The sequence below is a fragment of the Myzus persicae genome, unplaced genomic scaffold (genome assembly GCF_001856785.1).
Source record: "Myzus persicae strain clone G006 unplaced genomic scaffold, MPER_G0061.0, whole genome shotgun sequence".
Lineage (NCBI taxonomy): Eukaryota > Metazoa > Arthropoda > Insecta > Hemiptera > Aphididae > Myzus > Myzus persicae.
In genome coordinates this window covers 39,663-59,559 of record NW_019103857.1, presented here as the reverse complement: position 1 = coordinate 59,559, position 19,897 = coordinate 39,663, and the positions used below count along the sequence as shown (strand labels likewise).

The 19,897-nt window shown below is 28.8% G+C and overlaps 1 protein-coding gene and 1 pseudogene across 1 annotated transcript; both read left to right on the top strand.

The window, feature by feature from the left end:
* The first annotated feature begins 2,823 nt into the window (after window positions 1-2,823).
* LOC111035494 lies at window positions 2,824-3,929 on the top strand. Its single transcript, XM_022317137.1, has 2 exons — window positions 2,824-3,121; window positions 3,754-3,929. The coding sequence occupies exons 1-2, from the start codon at window positions 2,824-2,826 to the stop codon at window positions 3,927-3,929; spliced, it is 474 nt and encodes a 157-aa protein (XP_022172829.1).
* Window positions 3,930-4,687: 758 nt separating this feature from the next.
* LOC111035502 lies at window positions 4,688-5,191 on the top strand (annotated as a pseudogene).
* Window positions 5,192-19,897: the final 14,706 nt, after the last annotated feature.

Below are 19,897 nucleotides of genomic sequence, written 5' to 3'. Positions count from 1 at the left end.
TATGTTTGTTTAATAATGTCTTATTCCATTATTTTTTTTTATTAAAATTCATAAATTATAATTTCAAATTAAATTTTTTTTTTGATTAATTTTTTTTTATATACATACATATTACATTATTACATACATAAATCATACACATCCATACACTATACACTGCTTTCATAAAATAATATAAACACATACAAATAGACGCCCTATTAGAGCATACGGTACATTTAGGTATACATCATACAAACCCAACACAGACCACCCACATACACACACCCGCCACCCATCCCCACGACTACTTACATATATATAATATATAGTATATGTTTACAAACATACATATTTTTTTTATGAATGCATTTAAAAGTTTTAATTAAAAATGCTACATGATATAAATTATAAATTCATCGTTTTTTTATACATGATTATAATTTAGTTTGCTTGAGAAAATTAATTAAGTCTAGGTTTTGTTTGTGATTGAGTCCGAGTGTGGTGTCAAGGTTGTGACGTATGAGGGTTATAGTTTAATTTCTAGTTTCTAAGGTCATGATAATATTTAATAGGATATAGTTATAGCTTCGGCTGTGGGTATGGAACAATTGATTTATAATTTGTGTAGTTGTTTTTTATTCGGAAATATGGAAAATCAAACTACTTCTTATTGAATTTTTGATCCATCTGTGTGTACTTCATGGAAGTCTTTCTAGTTTTTAAGTATGCTTTTAATTAGGGTTTGAATGTATTGAAAGAGGTTTGGTATTTAGATAGGGTGTTGAGTTTGATATTATAATTTGGTATGTGAAGGTCCAAGGAAGTTGGGTATTTTGTCTTTAGTTTTTTTTAGTTATTATAATCTTGTTGTCTTTCATTTATTTCGTATATATACTGCTGTTTTTTTCATGGAAAGTATTGTTGAATTTGGAAGACTATACCTATTTAGGTCTATTTTCAATCTTTTTATATCGGGTAATATAGCTTCCATGTGTAGATTTAAAATACTGGGTAACTGCGTAAAGCTTCAATTGCCAGTCTCAAACCACTGTTGTTGACACTTATCAACTAGATGAAAAGTAAGGATCACTAAAAAATAGATAGGTATCATCAAAGTTATTACAGTTTCTTCAGTATGCGCATTTCCTTCACCACTAGCCCATGTCATAGTTCTCCACTTCTAATTAGTTGATTTATTTCTATGTTATCTATGTGTGTATAATGTATATAAATACAACCAATGAGAAGTGGACAACTACGATATAGGTGAAGTAAAAAGGGAATAAAGAGTATCGAATAATGATCTATCTATTTTGTCATAGTCATTTTGTCCAGTCTCAGTTCGCTGTTGTTGACAGTTTATTCTAACTAGACGATTACTAAAGATTTTGGTAGTTTATGTCCTGTAAGTCGTTATAAAATCAAACCAACAGATACTAATTGATTTAAAATTATTAAATCTTAGTCAATGAAATACACATAATAAATATTAGATGTATTTTTAAAATTGTTAATTTTGTATATGAATAACCTCCGTTCTTAATCAAGTAAGGTCTAAATCTATGACTACGTCAGTACGTCACTTTAATAGCTAAAAAAGGATAAACAATATTCTAAAATCAGGCTCAGTAAGACAATGTCTAGCACCCTACGTCTCCACTTCTAAGATTTAGGTAAGTCATGTACTACGCCAAAGCCTTTCATGTTTCATCCCTTACATAGGTCCACACTCAGCACAAGCAAGAAGAAGATTCTAAGAAAGAATAGTTTAAATTATTTTGTCTTCAAATGTATTACGCATTTTTACCAAGAATATTGCATATATAATGGTGGTTAATTTAAAAGTAAAACTTTAAATACATTATATTATTTGACTAAATTAAACAAATGTCAATAAAATTATCACTGTTCAGCCATATTTTAGTCCTGGCGGCCAAGACGTGTTACAAAATAAATAATCGCATGTTCGAGTAATCGTATGGAGTTCGTTTCTATAAAAAATATACAGTGCTTCAGTGCTTAAAAAAAATTAAATTATACCAGCAAATATAAAAATCTGGGCCACATGACACCACAGACTACCCACCTCACTCCTATAAGGAACGGTACACAGACAACTATAAACAATGTATACATAACACATAACACATGCACATCAAATGCCATTGAATTATTTGCTATTATAATTAACAAAGTAAAAATCGCACCACATCTTAATTAATATTTTGCTGATTTTGTCAATAGTGAAAAAATAATGATTATTAACTTACTTAAATAAATAGTAATTATTAATAAAAGTGTTGTATTTTCTATAAACTTTTCAATTATTTCAATTGTTTGGAACAATTGAATTTATAATTATATAATAATTGAATTATACTAACAAAAACTGTTTATAACAAACAAACGTTTTATTTAAAAATTAAGAATTTAAAAACCTTTTCTTAAAATGAATAATGTTTATAATAAAACATTAAGGATTATTTTATATTTGTGCAAATTTATTGGCATCATTAGATATTAGAATCGGATGGATCAATAATAAAAAGTATAGAGATAATCTATAAGTGTCTTGAATATACACGGACGATTATTTTAATGACATACATTTATCTATTCATTCTATTCATTTGGTTATATCAGTTCTGAAGGAAACACAAGGAGAGAATTGCACGAAAATAAGATCATCACCTAATAAGAAACAACCTTTAGATCACACTATCAACGAACATAATATTGAATATTTGAAATTGATTATTATTTATTTATTATTAATCCGGGCATGGATTTACGTTACAACCAATAGATGGTTTACTGTTAGGAGTATATAATTATACGCCTATGGGTGGTTCGTCTTATATTGCACTTCCAGATGACATGAAAAATAAAAAAGCAATTATCAATCCCCAAAACTCAGACCAACAGTGCTTCAAGTGGGCAATTCTGGCAAGACACGTTTCGGGTAATGCCAAAAATCAAGTGGCTGAAAATTATACATCGCTCGAGGACAAATATAATTTTTCTGATATAACATTCCCAACACCTGTGAGGGAAATAAAAACATTTGAAAAAAATAATCCTAAAATATCAGTCAACGTTTATGGATTAAAAAAAGAAAAGAATAAGAAACATATTGTTTATCCACTTAAGGTTGTGGATGAAGAAAAAAAGGTCATTTCGATCTCTTGCTAATTACCGACGAAGATAAAAGCCACCATACCTACATTTCTAATTTTTCTCATCTTGTTAGAATACAAAAACATCACATAACGGTCATGTAACTTTATGCAGACGCTGTTCACATCGTTCGATAATCAAACTAGGAAAATTACATTTAGAGGACAAACAGCACTTGATCAACACACCCGGATATATGGAACACATAAACCAATTTTACCTCAGATGCCTGATGCCGGTACATTGTTAGAGTTCGATGGGTGGAGTAACATTCAAAGCATCCGTTCGCGATATATGCCGATTTCGAGTCACTCCTTGTTAAGTGTACAGAATGCAAAGGTGCAAATACAAAAGCTATTCAAAAACACGAACCAATGAGCTTTGGATATTTCGTAGAAGCTACAGAAAACATACGGATTGATTTGCTTGAGAAATATGAGATACCAACATCACCTATTATTTATTACGGAAGCGAGTCACATCAGAATGTAGCCAAGCGTTTCGTTAATGAAGTGACAGATATCACGGGAAGAGTTCAAGATTTACTTAATAAAAATAAACCCATCATTATGACAAAAGAAGAGCAAATAGCACATGCAATAAAAATGACATGCAATTTTTGTAAATGTATTTTTTCCGACAAAAACCAAAAGGATCCAGATCACTGCCATCCATCAGATAAATCTGGACAAACTTTATGTAATAATTGCAATATGAAACTCCAAAAATGTAACTTTGTACCATGCTTTCTCCACAATTTGTCTAATTAAGGTGCACATTTTATCGTGACTGAAATCGAAAATGACACTAAATCAATCTCTGTGATTCCGAACAGCGAGGAAAAATACATTTAATTTTCAAAACACGTTACGAACAACTTGTCAATTCGATCCATAGACTTTTGTCGATTTATTACATCAAAGTTATCAACACTCGCAGAAAATTTATTAACACCAGAGTTCGAGAAGTTCAGAGAAACCGCAAAAGCATTCGTACCCAGAGATATGGATCTCGTAACACGTAAGAGTATGTACCTTTACGCGTTGACCGGTAGTTGGGAAAAATTAGAAGAAACAATTTTACCTCGGAAAGAAGATTTTTATAGCGGAAGAACATATAGACGATACAGAATACGAACATACAGTCACAGTATAGAACCATTTAAAATGCAAAACCCTGGGAGAATATAGCGATTTATATCTAAAAATTGACGTGATACTGTTGGCGGACGTATTTGAAAATTTCAGAGACATGTGCATTTATACACACAATTTAGACCCTGTTTTCTACTATACAGATCTAGGTTTTAGTTTTGACTGTATGTTAAAATATACCAAGGTCAAACTAGACTTGCTCTCTGATTATGACACCCACTTATTTTTCAAAAACTCAATCCACGGAGGCTTCACACAAGCTAGTTTGAAGTACGCTAAAGCTAATAATGAAAAAACCCAAGATTATAACCCATCAAAGCCTAAATCATGGGTAGTGTCTAACCTAACCTTGCAACAACTTGTACGGATGGGCAATGTCGCAGTACATGCCACGCGGAGACTTATATGGGTTGAGCCTAAGTTAAACGAATTAGATGCATTCACACCAACGTCAGATATAGGCAGAGTATATGAAGTAGACATAGCATACCCTAATGAACTGCATAACTTACATAACGATCTTCCATTTTTACCCGAGAACAAATTTTCTCCTGGTTCAAAAGTGAAAAAACTTATGGCTACACTTCATTCAAAAAAAAAAATTACTCAATCAATTATTGCAACCTGCAGCAAGCCATAGCAAATGGATTGATTGTAGAAAAAGTACACAGAGTTTTAGAATTCAAACAATCGGATTGGCTTGCAAAATACATTAAATTAAACACCGTAATGAAGAAGAAGGCGGAGAATGAATTCGAAAAAGATTTCTTCAAACTCTTAAACAATGCCGCTTTTGGTAAAACCATGAAATCTTTATGGTAACGTTTTAAGATGGAGCTAGTTTTATGTCCAAAAAGATTATAAAAACTCATCAACAAGCAAACATTTAAACATTGTACGACATACAGCAAAAATCTAGTGACTGTCTCATTGGAAAACAAAATTATCATATTTAACACGTCAATATACACAGGTATTAATTTTACTTTTAAAAAAAAAGTTTCATATCTTAGCATTTTTAATTTTTAATTATTTATTTAGGTTTCACAGTACTGGATATTAGTAAAACTATAATAGACGAGTACCGCTATAATGCAATGATGGCGTATTATGGTGACAATATCATATTAATGTACACAGATACAGGTATATTTTGAATTATTATTATTTTTATTATTAATATTGTATTCATATATTTTGGTTTCTCAGATTCGTTAGTATACTACACACTGATAGACGACTTTTATGAAGACTTGGTTGTTAATCCAAACTTGCTGGACCGGATGGACACATCAGACCTTCCCGAAGACCATTCATGTTTCACCAGTGCGAGGAAGAAGATTCCAGGGTTGTTTTTCGATGAGAAAAAAGGACAACCCATTACTGAGTTTATCATTCTTCGAGCAAAGGCATACGCTTACATTTTAATCGACAAGGAGAAAATTAAGGCAAAAAGCGTCCTAGGTCATGTAGTTAAGAATCATTAGACTTTCAAAGATCATTTCGATTGTCTTTCCTCCGATGATGAAAAAAAAGACAGGTTGTGATTGTCATAATATGACTTTATCTTATGACTATGACTTCATCTGTCACGGGGAAGATGAAGTAACCTGTCTTTTTTTTCTTAATAATTAATTTTCTCAGTCTAACCTAAATAAAACTACCCTAACTTAACCCAGGATAGGCGAAATGGGAAATATAGTCGTGTACCTGAGCGAGTGGCGGACAAAGGTAATCCAGAACATATGAATCTAACCTATTATAAACAACCTAATTCAATCCGTATGAATGATAATTATGCATGTATGTAATGTTCAATCTTTATGTACTCGTAGCTCAAATTAAAAAAATAACGCTCGAAATATTATTTAATCATACTTGGTTATAACATTGAATATAACCATCGATGATCTGAACGATGATATAAATTTAAAATAAAAATGTATCTGTTTACATTAGACTTATTTTGTCGGTGAAATGAATCTTTGATAATATTTTGAATATTTTTATTGCCATGTATTTTATAATTTAAAACTGTTAATTTTATTTTATTAAAACTAAAACTGGTGCTTATAATCAATTTTATTTTATTTTTAATATTTCCTCAATGGTATTTACTCTTACAAAGTTTTCCATTATGATAATTACCAGATGTCTATTAAAATATGGTCCCAGAGTAGCATTTTTAACATCACTGAGGTAGCCATCAATCCAATATCCAGTTATAGAATAAGAAACAAATTTTTTTGGTATAAGTAATGGTTTATAACTTCATGAGTAATAGGCTTATTTTAGATATATCTCATAGTTGTACAATGTTCAAAACTTATATTTGATAATTTTGAATTTAGCAATATGATTTATAGTAGAAATAATTAAAAATAATTTATAAATACCAAACTATTACAATAAAGTTATTTGAAATTTTTAAATTACTATAAATAAGTTAAGGACACCTATTTATAATTTTCGCCTAATAAACTCACATAGTTTAAGAAGAAACTTTAGAACCAGTACTAGTTTTGGAATATTCAGGAAAACAATATCAAGGAGCACAGATTAAAAATAAACACTAACAATGTCTAAACTACAGAGACTAATTTGAACCGATAATTAACTAACCTAACCTATTGGTGGTTGGAGGATGAAGGAATGTCTTTACAAAGGCTACAGCCTATTTGCGCCCCAGAGTAGTACATTTGCGCCCCGAGGGATATGGACAGATGCGCCCGAAAGATAAGGTACTACCTGCCGATTTATAGCCCATATGCGCCCATTTCGTATGCAACGTTGCCGTTGTGATTCATATTATTATAGACTATATTTATCTTGATAAATAACTTAAATTATTTAGATTACCTAGTAGATTATATTATAATCTACTAATTGTGCAGTTATTATTTATTTTATTATTATTTACTGTAGTAATAATTCATCTCACATAAAATTATATAAATAAAATAAATATTTCAAATTAAAAAAAAAAAAAAATTTCGGAAAATATAATATAAGGTTGAGTACATGCAATTATTATAAAAATTAATACTGTTGATTTTTCTCACACGTCATATATAATAATAAAAAATATTTTATCATAAGTTAAACCTTAAGGTAATATAATAATAAGTTCATATTTATATTTCAAAAATGTTAAAAAAAAATTAAATAAAAATTAATAATGTTGATTTTTTCACATGTCATATAAGGTATGTCTCATATATGTCTCATATATGGTAATAAGTAGTATTGCTTGGTATTCCAGAATACAGTTTGGCAACGTTGCACGGGTTTAACACATTTTCACGAAAAATATTTCGGGCGCAAATGGGTTATGATTTCGGGCGCAAGTGGGTTATAAAAAATGTGTGATGGGCGCAAATGGTTTGCACCGTTTACAAACTCCTAATACAATTTAAGGAAAACTCCGGAAGCAATAGAGTAGGTACCACCTAGCTGTGGTTCATCACAAAAAAAAAAGGGTACCACCTAGTTGAAAGCATCGTAATATGGTACAGAATATCAATAACAAACTACTAAAGAATGAATCATTTGGAATCCCGAAATAATAAGTTGGGGTTTCGGTAGGTATGTCCAAATACTACGCACAAGCATTCAAGCAAAAACAAATGGCATAATTTAATGCCAAATATTCTTAGTTTCTGTGGCACCCCAAATTAATGTTCTTGTATTCATTATGGGTGTAGCATACAAGATAAAACTGTGACACGAACAATAATACAAACGTAGTATAAATGAAAACCCTCACTGAAAATATTTAAGGTTGGGACCAGAGAACTTCACATTTTTTAAGTAATTAGTTGAATCTTCATGCAACCGAAAAAACCACCACAACTGAAAAGGTTAGAACAAAACAAAAAAACCACCACCGTTGCAGAAGTTTCGGTTAGGTATTGTTGCAGTCAAATCAATTGTAGAATAGAAATTTTATTTTCTTAATTTTTAATTCATATCATTGTATACCTTCTAATTTATTATCAGCCATAATGACAAAATAGTACCATGAACTAGATATTGAATTCCTTTATTTTTTAATTTCTGTAATAACCTAATAAAATGAATAACTTTATATATTAAGGAGATCGGTGAGTGCGGTGACGACTGTCTTTGTCTAACACACGCGCAACATAAGAATTCAGAGGTGTTTTTTGGCAAACGTACCGATTGATAAAGTGAAGCGATAGGAATCTGAAAACACATTTGAATTTGTCGTCAAGTCTACTTGAGATCGGTCAGTCTACATTTTTGATTTTAGATTATGAGTGAAACGATAAAAATAAAATAAAAAAAACATTCATCGTTTCACTGAGAATCTAAAATCAAAAATGTAGACTGACCGATCTCAAGTAGACTTGACGACAAATTCAAATGTGTTTTCAGAATTCCTATCGCTTCACTTTATCAATCGGTACGTTTGCCAAAAAACACCTCTGAATTCTTATGTTGCGCGTGTGTTAGACAAAGACAGTCGTCACCGCCACCGATCCCCTTAAATTCCATCATATAATATAATTATTAGTAGTTAGTACATAATCAACATAAATTGAAATAATGAATAAGCGTGACTCCCATCTGTTTGGTTAGGTTGGGTTTAATCTGATAAAAAATGTGTACAATTTAGATAATTTTGACTAAAAATAAACCCAGTTTTTTTTACATATTTCGTTAATATTTTAGTAACTATATTTTTCCATTTTTTTGATTTTTTATTTACTTTCGACGACGAGACAAACAATATCTGCCATACAAAACGGCATTCACTATTAAATGCACCACTGATAAGTTAAATGGTAAACATAAATTGAAGACTAATTTTTATCATCTACACCCATTACATCTTAGCACATTGTTTTCATCGGGTTACAGAAACAATAAGACAAAACTACACTGAAGTTAACTTATTTTTTTTATGTTTTGAACCGACGACGCTTTTGGCACTGCTTTTACATTGCTTCCGTGGCACCGCCATATTTATTTCGGCATGAAAAATAATACGAATATTTCACACAGTGCATTAGCTATAAGTAGGTAGACTTGACTGACTCGTGACTTACAACCTTACAGAATGACTGGAGCTTCACCTCCTGACTGCTTGGCGTGACCGGAGTTTGGCTCTCTGGAATCTCGTACTATTTGGTACCAACGATGACACTATTGTCATCCCTCCCTTTATGTCATAGATGGGTTAAGAAAGTATAGACGGTGACACCTCTAACGTTCGCAGTTGAGCAATAGTAGGGTGTAGTCACTACGTTCTTTATGCAATAATCTAACCATCTTTCAGAATTCAGTGTAATTAACTTTAGAATGTAGTAGACGACGTAGCCTAGCATCATATTTGTCAGTCATGTCGTCTGTCAGGAGGCCTTAAAGAATCTCTTCAATATCACAAGAGTTTGGGATTAATAAATTGTTGTCGATTGTTAATAACCAAAATATGGTATTTATATCACTATTAAATAACAAATATGAAGTTTTTTTCAAGTCAGACCCGAGTTATCCAGTTTTAGATAACTCTTCAAATAATGGTCCTACTAGGTAGCTTGAATTACAGATCGGTTAAAATGTGCGTATTAAGGATTGGGTTTAGAAAAAAAAATCAGCAAAATATGATTCTGGGCCCAATTCTATTTTACTAATTTTTTTTATTTGAAAAATTCTTTATTTGATGCTAATTTCTAGGTACATAAGGAATATAGATAAATAACATCATCATTAACTTTAAAGACTAAATTCTGCAACATGTTAACCTATCCAGTTTAAATATGAAATATTTCAAATATTTAGTTATGTTATTTAAGGTGGATATGGTATCCAATAAAGCAGAAGATTTTTTGTCTAACTGTCATTATAGCATAGATATTTTGAAAGTAATACAGGGTGAGCCAACAAGTATGCTCACCCCAATTTTTTTCTTTAATAATGAAGTTTTTCATAATCTGATTTTTGGAATCTTTGAATATACTCAGACCATATTTTCATATTCTTGAGATTTTTTGTACCACTTAAGGAGTGTCCTGTGGCGATACGAAAGTTTGTTTTTCAAATGAGAACGCCACTTTTTTTGTTTAAATTATTTAGAAGATAATTTTTTTGAGAATTTTGATGTATCGAAATCAAAATTCGAACGAGTAGTTTCCTAGTTATTGAACAATTTGTACTAAAGAAAATAGTCTATAATGGGGATATGATTATACAGTTTTACCACTTTTACACATGAAATAAGAAAAATAACTAAATACATCAAGAAGGATTTTACTTGGTATTTACCTAAGTGTTTGACTAAATAAATATAAAATATCATAATATTTTATATTATGTGTATAGACTATATATATAACAACGTATACTGTATAAGCATATCCTTCTTCCCTATTATAAATTATATTATCCTTAGCACAAAATGTGTAATTACTAGAAAACTACTCGTTCGAATTTTGATTTCAATATATTATCAAAATTCACAAAAAAAAATATTCGCTAATTTACAGTAAAAAAAGTATGGTTACCATTTGAAAAAAAAAATTATATCCCTACGGGACATTCCTTTAGTGGTACAAAGAATCTCAAGTTTATGAAAATTTGGTCTTTGAGTATATTTAAAGATTCCAAAAACCAGATTTTTAAAAACTTCAATATTAAAGAAAAAAAGAGGGTGAGCATACTTGTTGGATCACCCTATATAATAATTGCAAAAAAATTGGATGTTATTTTTAAATATGTATAAAAAAAAAATATCAGCGACTTTGAAATAAATTTACTAGTCTCAAAGAACTTACAGTAGAAATTAACTTTCAAAAAAAAAAAAATAAATGATGTACGTCGTTGTAAAACTTAATACAGTCATTGGCTCTCGTGGAATTTGAAAATTATAAAATATGTGTACTCTTCATCAACACATGAGTTCATAACATTTATTCAAAATGTATGTTGTTTCATATTTAAATACTGCTTAATGTAAACATATATTATTTAGAATTATTATAAATATGAATATAAGCATAGACAAGTACATAAAAAATATTATAATATTATAATTATTTGGTTAAAATAGGAAAAAAATTAAGTTTTGATCTTCCCCATCATAAAAATATTTTTTTTTTAAAATAATTTTGAATGAAAAAATCCTTAATTACATTTATGATATTTATTCATCCAAGTTAAACATTTTATTAGGATTGTAAGATAGTAAACAATTATCAGCTGAAGCGTACAATACATCCATGATGGGAGTCAACAAAACCATAAGTCCATAACAATATAATTAGAATCTAATTAAAATATTTATTTAACAATTTAATTTTAATTTTTAGTAAATTAAGATACGTATTTTATGTTATTAGACTTTCAAAAAATTTCATGTTATCCATTGAAGGAATCACTGTGTTACAGTAATATTGAACCGGATATTCCCTTAAATATTCTGAAAAAAATAAGTTTTGGATTTTTTGGCGGTGTGCATTCGATTGGCCTACCAAAAACTCGTTGAATTTGATTACAAACTTATAAAATGATACATTTTTTAAGCAAACCATTCAAAATGTTATTCAACACAAGGTGATTATACTATAATTAGATTTACAATGAAAATATAGAAATTTCCAGCCATCGTAAATTAAAAAAAAATTTGACGATTTTGATAAATCTTAGCAATACTTACTATATTCTACAAAACATTTGTATACAAAAAAATATAAAAACCAGAAAAAAATTTAAAAATATATGAGGGCCAACACAATTTTTTATAAGCCAGAATCTCCGAATGTCAACGGAAAAACTTATATTTACGTCATATACTTGAAACGAAAACTATGAAGTTATTCTTATTTAATTATGTTATATCAAATCATTATCCTAATAACGCACTACTAGGAATATTCTCCAAGAAATGTTCCTAGGAACTTGGAATATCCCAGAAATATTTCTAAACTTAAACTATTTTTACAAAAAAAAAATTGAATTACTTCCATCAGCTGGAACAAAATAAAAATTGTAGTTGGGTTAATAATTCAAGTTAGTCTCTAATTTACTTATGTGCGTATAGGTGCTTTCACCGTCACATCGCAAGACTTAAGATGTGCTTCTTTGTATCGCATGTTTATCGCTGTTTTATTTGTTTTTAATTGTCATTAACGTGACCAAACACTGCGGCTTTGCATTAATTCCGTTCTTTGTTCTCTGTGCATGCTACTGATTCCGTATTCATAAAACGTGTTAATTCATACGCGTTAAACAACGACGTAGTATCGTTTACTTGTCGTTCGTTGTTCGTAGTATCAAGTTCTAGGGGTTGTCGCCATAATTTTTCAACGCGGCTGTTGTTGATGTCCGAGTTGCGTTAAGTGATCACACGCTCAGATAAAAACATAATTGTCGTTTGAAACCCGTCGTGGCATTAGAAGTTTTCAGTCTAGTTCTTTAAATAATAAGTCACAGTGAACGCATTTTTGGATAACTTCACATTCGTTGATACGTCAAATGTTGCAGATACATCCTCTCGGACTGAAATAAGGTCCTTGGAAGTAGCTAGCCAACAAGTAGGATATCACACCAGTTTTGTTTTATTTTCTAATATTTTGCTACACTAAAATTCCTAAATAATTCTCAATAAAAGTCTTTTGGCTAATCAGCCTATACATAAATAAACAGTTTGTTAGTTGTGTGCTTGATCTTAGATTCCATAACTCCACATTGGTGTTAAAATTTTCTCGAAAATACATTTATTTGATTTCCATCTAAGATTTTCATAATGGAAAACTTAGAAAGAAGAATATACACCACTATAAGACTAACATAATTTAAAAGATAAAACTGATTACGTACGTTTTCGATCTGTAATAAAAGAAAAATCGTATTCATTTATTAATTATAAAATATTTTTGAATTTCCCAATTTTGATGAATTTTATCAAGATTTTTTACCGCATTACCAAGACCGAAAAATGTCATTAAGAAGAATATTCAATAATATAGAATGCCCAACCCGTGACACCCTATAATTGGAAATTAAAATATTATGTCTTCTGTTGTAACCATTTCTTGTTGTACCATTTAATAGAGGAAGAATAATCTATAAGGTTACTCTCTTTTAATGCTGTACTACTAGGAATATTCTCCAAGGAATGTATCCGGAAATAAGAAATAATTCTGTAATATATCTCCATGTCTCGGCCAAGACTTCAGAATCCAAGCAGTTTAAATAATTATTGTAGTTAATAAAATTATCAAAATTAAATCATTATACAGACAGTGCATGCATCGTTTTTGATTTGAATAATATTTTACAATTAAAAAACATTTTTTCAAATCATTCTGCAATATTTTATGGAACCTATTATTTTTTTGATTAGGAGCATTTACCTCTACAAGTTTAGTGAAACATATTACAATAATTCAAATAAACTTAAATATATAACATCAATTCCTAGACTTATGAATATGTTCCGGAATTTTCTATGAAATATCACTGGGTGTTTCATTATTTTCAATAATAAAAAGCAGATTTTAAGTTATTAGGGGCTATATAACATTCTTATGCATTTCCTCATAATATGCTCCTTAGAAACATTTTTGGAATATAAATAATAAGACTAAAACTTTTTACAAAATACAGGTAATTACTTACACGAACCTGGAATAAAATAAAACCTTTATTTAGGCATTAATTATATTATTATTTTTTATAATCCAATTTTAATATTACTATTTACCGAAGCAGAAAAATGTCATCAAAAAGAATATTCATTAATTCATACTACTCAACACTTGACACTCTATTCCATCAAAATATTGATATTGAGTCTTAAGGGACAACATATTTTTGTAATTATATTTCCTTAAGCTGGAAAAATCTATGAGATTACCGAGTAACCATTACTTCTATATAATGATGTACCGCTATTAATATTCCAGATACATTTCTCTACCTCCAGATGAAATCACTTGGAAAAAAGAATTAAAATACTTTTAGAACGAACGTTTTCACACGGCAGCTTAAATATTAATGAAATAAAGAAATTATTTAAATTTCCGTTTTCACATTGTCAACTGACATTTAAGAAAATTGCTTATAAATACGATTTTTTTCTTTTATATTAAAACAAATCAAATTTCATTCATCTCTGGAACGATTCAAAAATCAGCATAATATATTCTCTTGTTATATTTTATGATGTACCATTCTTGGGATTTGGATCATTTACAACTATTAGTTTAATATATTCAAAATTTAAATATGAAAGTTTGTTAAAAACTTGGTTTTGGGTGTATCAACGTTATATAATAAGACATTTTTCATAGGACTTTCTTCTTATACTAAAATAAGTATTAGATTATTTGACTGTGTGCATTAGATTGGCCAACCACAAACTCGTAGAAATTGATTATAAACGTATATAAAGGTAACCTTTAGCTTTAAACCAGACAAAAAGTTATTCAGTAAAATGTGATTACATTATAATAATATTTTTACAATGAAAATATAGACATTTTGGACATTCATAAATTAAAATATAGATAATATCTTGGCAAAACTTACTGGGTCCTACAGAACATTTTTATCCGAATAAATTAAAAAATAATCAAAAAAAATAACAAAAAAATAGAAAAATATATGAGGCCCAACATAATATTATGATAACCCGGACACGCCTAATGTTCCTGGGACTTGGGAGAACCTATTCTTTTGACGTTATTTACTTCATACTTGAGATATAAAACTATCTTTTGTCCTATCATTATTTTAATAATGCACTATTTGAAATGTTCTCCAAAGAATGTTCCCAGGAACATTGAAATTATGTTTCTCTACCTATAGAAGACAGACAATTTTTACAAAAAATCTAATTACTTCCACTTCCTGGAATAAAATAAATATAGTAGTTAAGTATTTTTATATTATATTTTTGAAATGTGATTTTGATAAATTTTATAAATACTGTTTACTGATACAGAAAAATGTCATAAAATATAATATTCTATGATAAACAATGCTCAACACATGACACTCTTTCCTTAGAATTTTAAATATTAAGTGCCCTGAGATAAGCTGTGTTTACGTGCTATTTACTTGAGCTGTAACATTCTATGAGGTCAATGAGTAACCATTACATTTAATGAATATTAATATAAATATTTATTTATTTAATGATCTGAAACTATAAATATTTTCCCAGGAATGTTTCAGAATATGGAATGATGAATAAGAGTCTTTTGACTAATTAGCCTATACAAAAACAAACAGATTTTTAGTTGTATTTGAAAGCTTGACCTGAAATTTATTGACTTTCCATCTATGCTTCTCATAATAGAACATTTTGAAAGAAGAATAAACTTGTGCACCTTTATAAGACCAACATTATTTAAAAACGAAACTGATTACGTACCTGGTCGATCTATAATAAAATAAATATTGTATTATGCATAAAAAATAAAATATTTTTTGAATATTCCAATTTTGATGAATTTTAACAATACTGCTTACTGCCTTACTAAGACAGAAAAATGTCATTAAAAAAAAATGTTGAATGATGTAGAATTCCCATTACGTCATGATATCCTATAATCGGCAATTCAAATATTATGTACCCTGGGATATTCAGTTTATTTTATACAATTTATTGAGCAAGAAAAATCTAAGAGATTACTGAATAAAAGTTACTCTCACTTAATGCTGTTTTATCAGGAATATTCTCCAAGGAATGTACTCGGAAATAAGAAATGATTCTGAAATATATCTCGGGGAAGACTTCAAAATAAAAACAAATTAAATCATTAATGTAGTTAAGAATATATTTAAAATGCAATCATTGTGCGGCCCAACTGATAGCAAACATCTTGTATTTGATTTAAATAATATTAAACAATTAAAAACCATTTTTAGAATAATTCTGTTATATTTTATGGTGCCTATTCTTTTTTGTGATTCGGAACATTTACCACAACAAGTTTAATTAAACATTTGACATAACTGGCTTTTAAGTTTTATGGGATAATAGCCCACCCCTCCAAATGATGTTCAAATAAACAATCTCGAATTTCATAATGGAAAAATTAGTAGAACAAACAGTACTTCTTATGAGACAAACATTTTATCAAATAAAGTGGTTACGTACAGAAATGATCTGTAATAAAATATAAAAAATAGTAAATAAATAAGAATTATGAAATATTATTGAATTTCCCAACTTTCATAAATATCACCCATATTTTTATCAAACAGAATGATGTCATCAAAAGTAATTTTGAAAAAGGTGGTAAGTTTACATCACTCTGCTGTAAAATATTATACAAATGGGTCACTGTAATGGACAGTGAGTTCAGATGCAATGATACAAAATCATTATCCACGATTTGCAATTCTGAGCGAAAACGATTTGTCAGTCTATATTGTTACTTAGTAATTTAGTACATATGAATATATGATTATAATATGATGATATATATTATTTTTCTACCTATTTTATTTGTAGTACATTAAATTCATTTTTGACAAAATAAATTACATTTGAATAGTCGTAGTGTGTATAAAATATAATAAAATACTATAAAAGTTTCAAGAACCCTCGAATAATATTTTTAATTTTGGTTGATTAATATGTAATTTCGTCCACATTTGAGGAAACTAAAAAGGAAAAACTGTGATTATATTTTTTTAAATTTATTGGACAGAATAATCGACTTTTAGGAACTTTTTATTAAATTTTCAGTTTTTAGCTTTAAGAGTTTAAAATTTTTAAAATTTGTTATTTTGAAATTATTTGTAAATTTTAAATAATATGAGTTTGTTCAAAATTTGAACTTTAAATGCTTATCAAAATAAAATCTAAAAACTGACTACCTCAAGAAAACATAGATATTAGATATCTTACTGGTTAATACCATGAGATATAACCCACGGTACGTGAACGTTCGATCCAGTCGGCGAAAACAGGTATTTCACATTTTTTGTATACATATTAATAAAAAAGAGTGTGTATGACAAGTGACGACTGATTGTGGGACTGACTTTGGAGGATTTATATTCGTATATTATGTGAATAGTTTCACTCAATCAGTGCTTACTTTTAATAAAAAAATTTTGTTGAGGGAATACAGCCAACTTAGGTTCATTTAACAAATCTGCCGATCCAGGCACAACATTTAATGTTTCACAGATTTAGAATATATGAAATATTTGTGATTAGGATCATTTAAAACTGTAAAATTCATTCAACATTTAAATATAATGTGGAGCGGTGGTAAACTCTCCAGATCCTATAGCAAATTCTTCCGATTATTAAAACTACTAATCTCTCCCTGGTCAATATTATGTATACCTGTACAAAAGTGTGAACTCTCCCTTTTCAACTTTATTTTTACCTGAGGTAAATGTGTAAAATCTACTGAGTTGTTTTATATGTTATTGCTTAACTATGATTTGGCTTCACTGAAGAGATTGTGATTATCATTTTAAATATTTATTATCAATTGTATTATTTTTAATATGTATTTGTAATTTAAATACTTAAATATTTTATCATCGTCAACCTATTTTAATTTAAATATTTAAAACGATGTTGACTATAATGGCTTAACCAAGTTTTTCAACCTTACTAACTGCGTAATACGAATAATGCCCCATGCTCGCATAGCTTAGTAGTACTGTCGTACTGAAGTATCGAAGACCGGAGAGAGTTTACATGGTCTCATCAGTTGGTACCGGAGTAGACCCGAAGAGTTTACCATCGGGAGAGTTTACATGCCATTCAAATCGGGAGAGCTATGAATCTCCCATAATATGAACAATATTGTCGTAACTCATAATAATATATTATTATTTTCTAGATAGGACCGATGTAGGACCTTGGGAGTTCTTAAGAAATTACTAGTCCATCAGACTCCTTAAAGGATGTTGGATGCTTAGTTTTGCGCTTCCCCAAAAACATTTATGTTGCCAATTATGTTTCATAATGAAAAACTATATATGAATACACAATACAATATTATAACAAATATATTTTACAAAATAAAACGAATTACTTGCCTAGATAAGCTGTAAAATTAGTATTTATATTAATATATTTTTAAACAGCCATACTTTTATAAATCGTTTTACATGTCTATGATAACACCTGTTTAAGTTTATAGATGAGACGATCATGATTTAACCTCAACTGGAATAGTACCTAATGGCAACCATTTATAAACAAAAATGAATAAGCCAAAAATAGTTTAAAATTCCACAGTAATTTTTAAGATCTCTATTAGACGACATCATTAAAATGTGTATTTCGAAAAATTCATTTTTATTGCACATCTAGATCATTAGAGGTATTCCGAATTTCAAGTTCGTACTTTATGTAGTATGTTTATGTTGAGATGAGTGTTTGAGTGAGTGCTATTTGGCTTAATTATTATATAAATTAAATACATTTTCGGAATTATACAAGTTTTCCTATTGTACCTAATGTAATATTTTAGGGTATAAAATATTTGTAATTCTGGTCATTTATAACTTGATGTGTCACTAAACATATGATTATATTATTTAAAAAGTGAATATTTACTATAAAATCTTGGATTTTACACTATTGTCGTGTATTTCCTAAGAAATATCCCTAAATATTCGATTTCTTACTCCCAAAATAGGCAGTTGTGTGTTATTGTAGATTTTAAACCTGATTTAAAAAATATTTTCTTCAACTGAAAATTTAATGGTTTTCTGCCTATACTTGTCATGAAGAAAAAAATTGTAAGAATAAAAAAAAACACTAAAGTACAAACATGTTTTGCATAACAAAACTGATTACGTACATAAGTCATCTGGAAAAAAAAATAAATTGATATTAATTTTAAATTTTCATATATTCCATGATTTCAATACATTTTACCGATACTTTTTTCCGAGGTATAAAAGTGCCATCAAAAATAATTTTAAAAAAATACTTGGATACATGAACACCGAATGATGAAACTACGTCTCATGGAATACTGGCCATTACAATAAATTAATATATTATATTCACTACGATACTCTGCTCTGGCTGCTCTTATTGCTACAATTACTTGAGCTTGAAAAACAATGAAGTTGTTTTCACTTCATGATTTGCATATCAAGGCTGGCAAATTAAATATGTATTTTAACACTTCGAGTCAAGTTTAAGTTAATAGTTACTTTTCTTTTTTCCTTAACTTGTATTTCTTACAAGGAAAATAAAAGTAATTTAACTTAGTTAAAAATTAGTTACTTTTTTCATTAAAAATAAAAATAATTGCTTTTTTAAAACTAATATATATCATAGTAATTTGATAAAGGTCTTGCAGTCTTAAATACTTATATACCTTAATACTTTAATCAATGAGGGAACCCAACAAAATTCTTATGATTCTGTATCTGTTTAACTAATATTACACAATACTCTTCTAAATTATCGTAACAGAATTAATTATTAGAACATAATTAATACCCTATCTACATAAACTATCGTTATATCAAATATAACCTATTCAATTTAGTTGTAATTGTACGAAAAATAAAAAATATAATAATAGATGCCTAGTGACTATTAATGAGTAAGAAATCCGTAT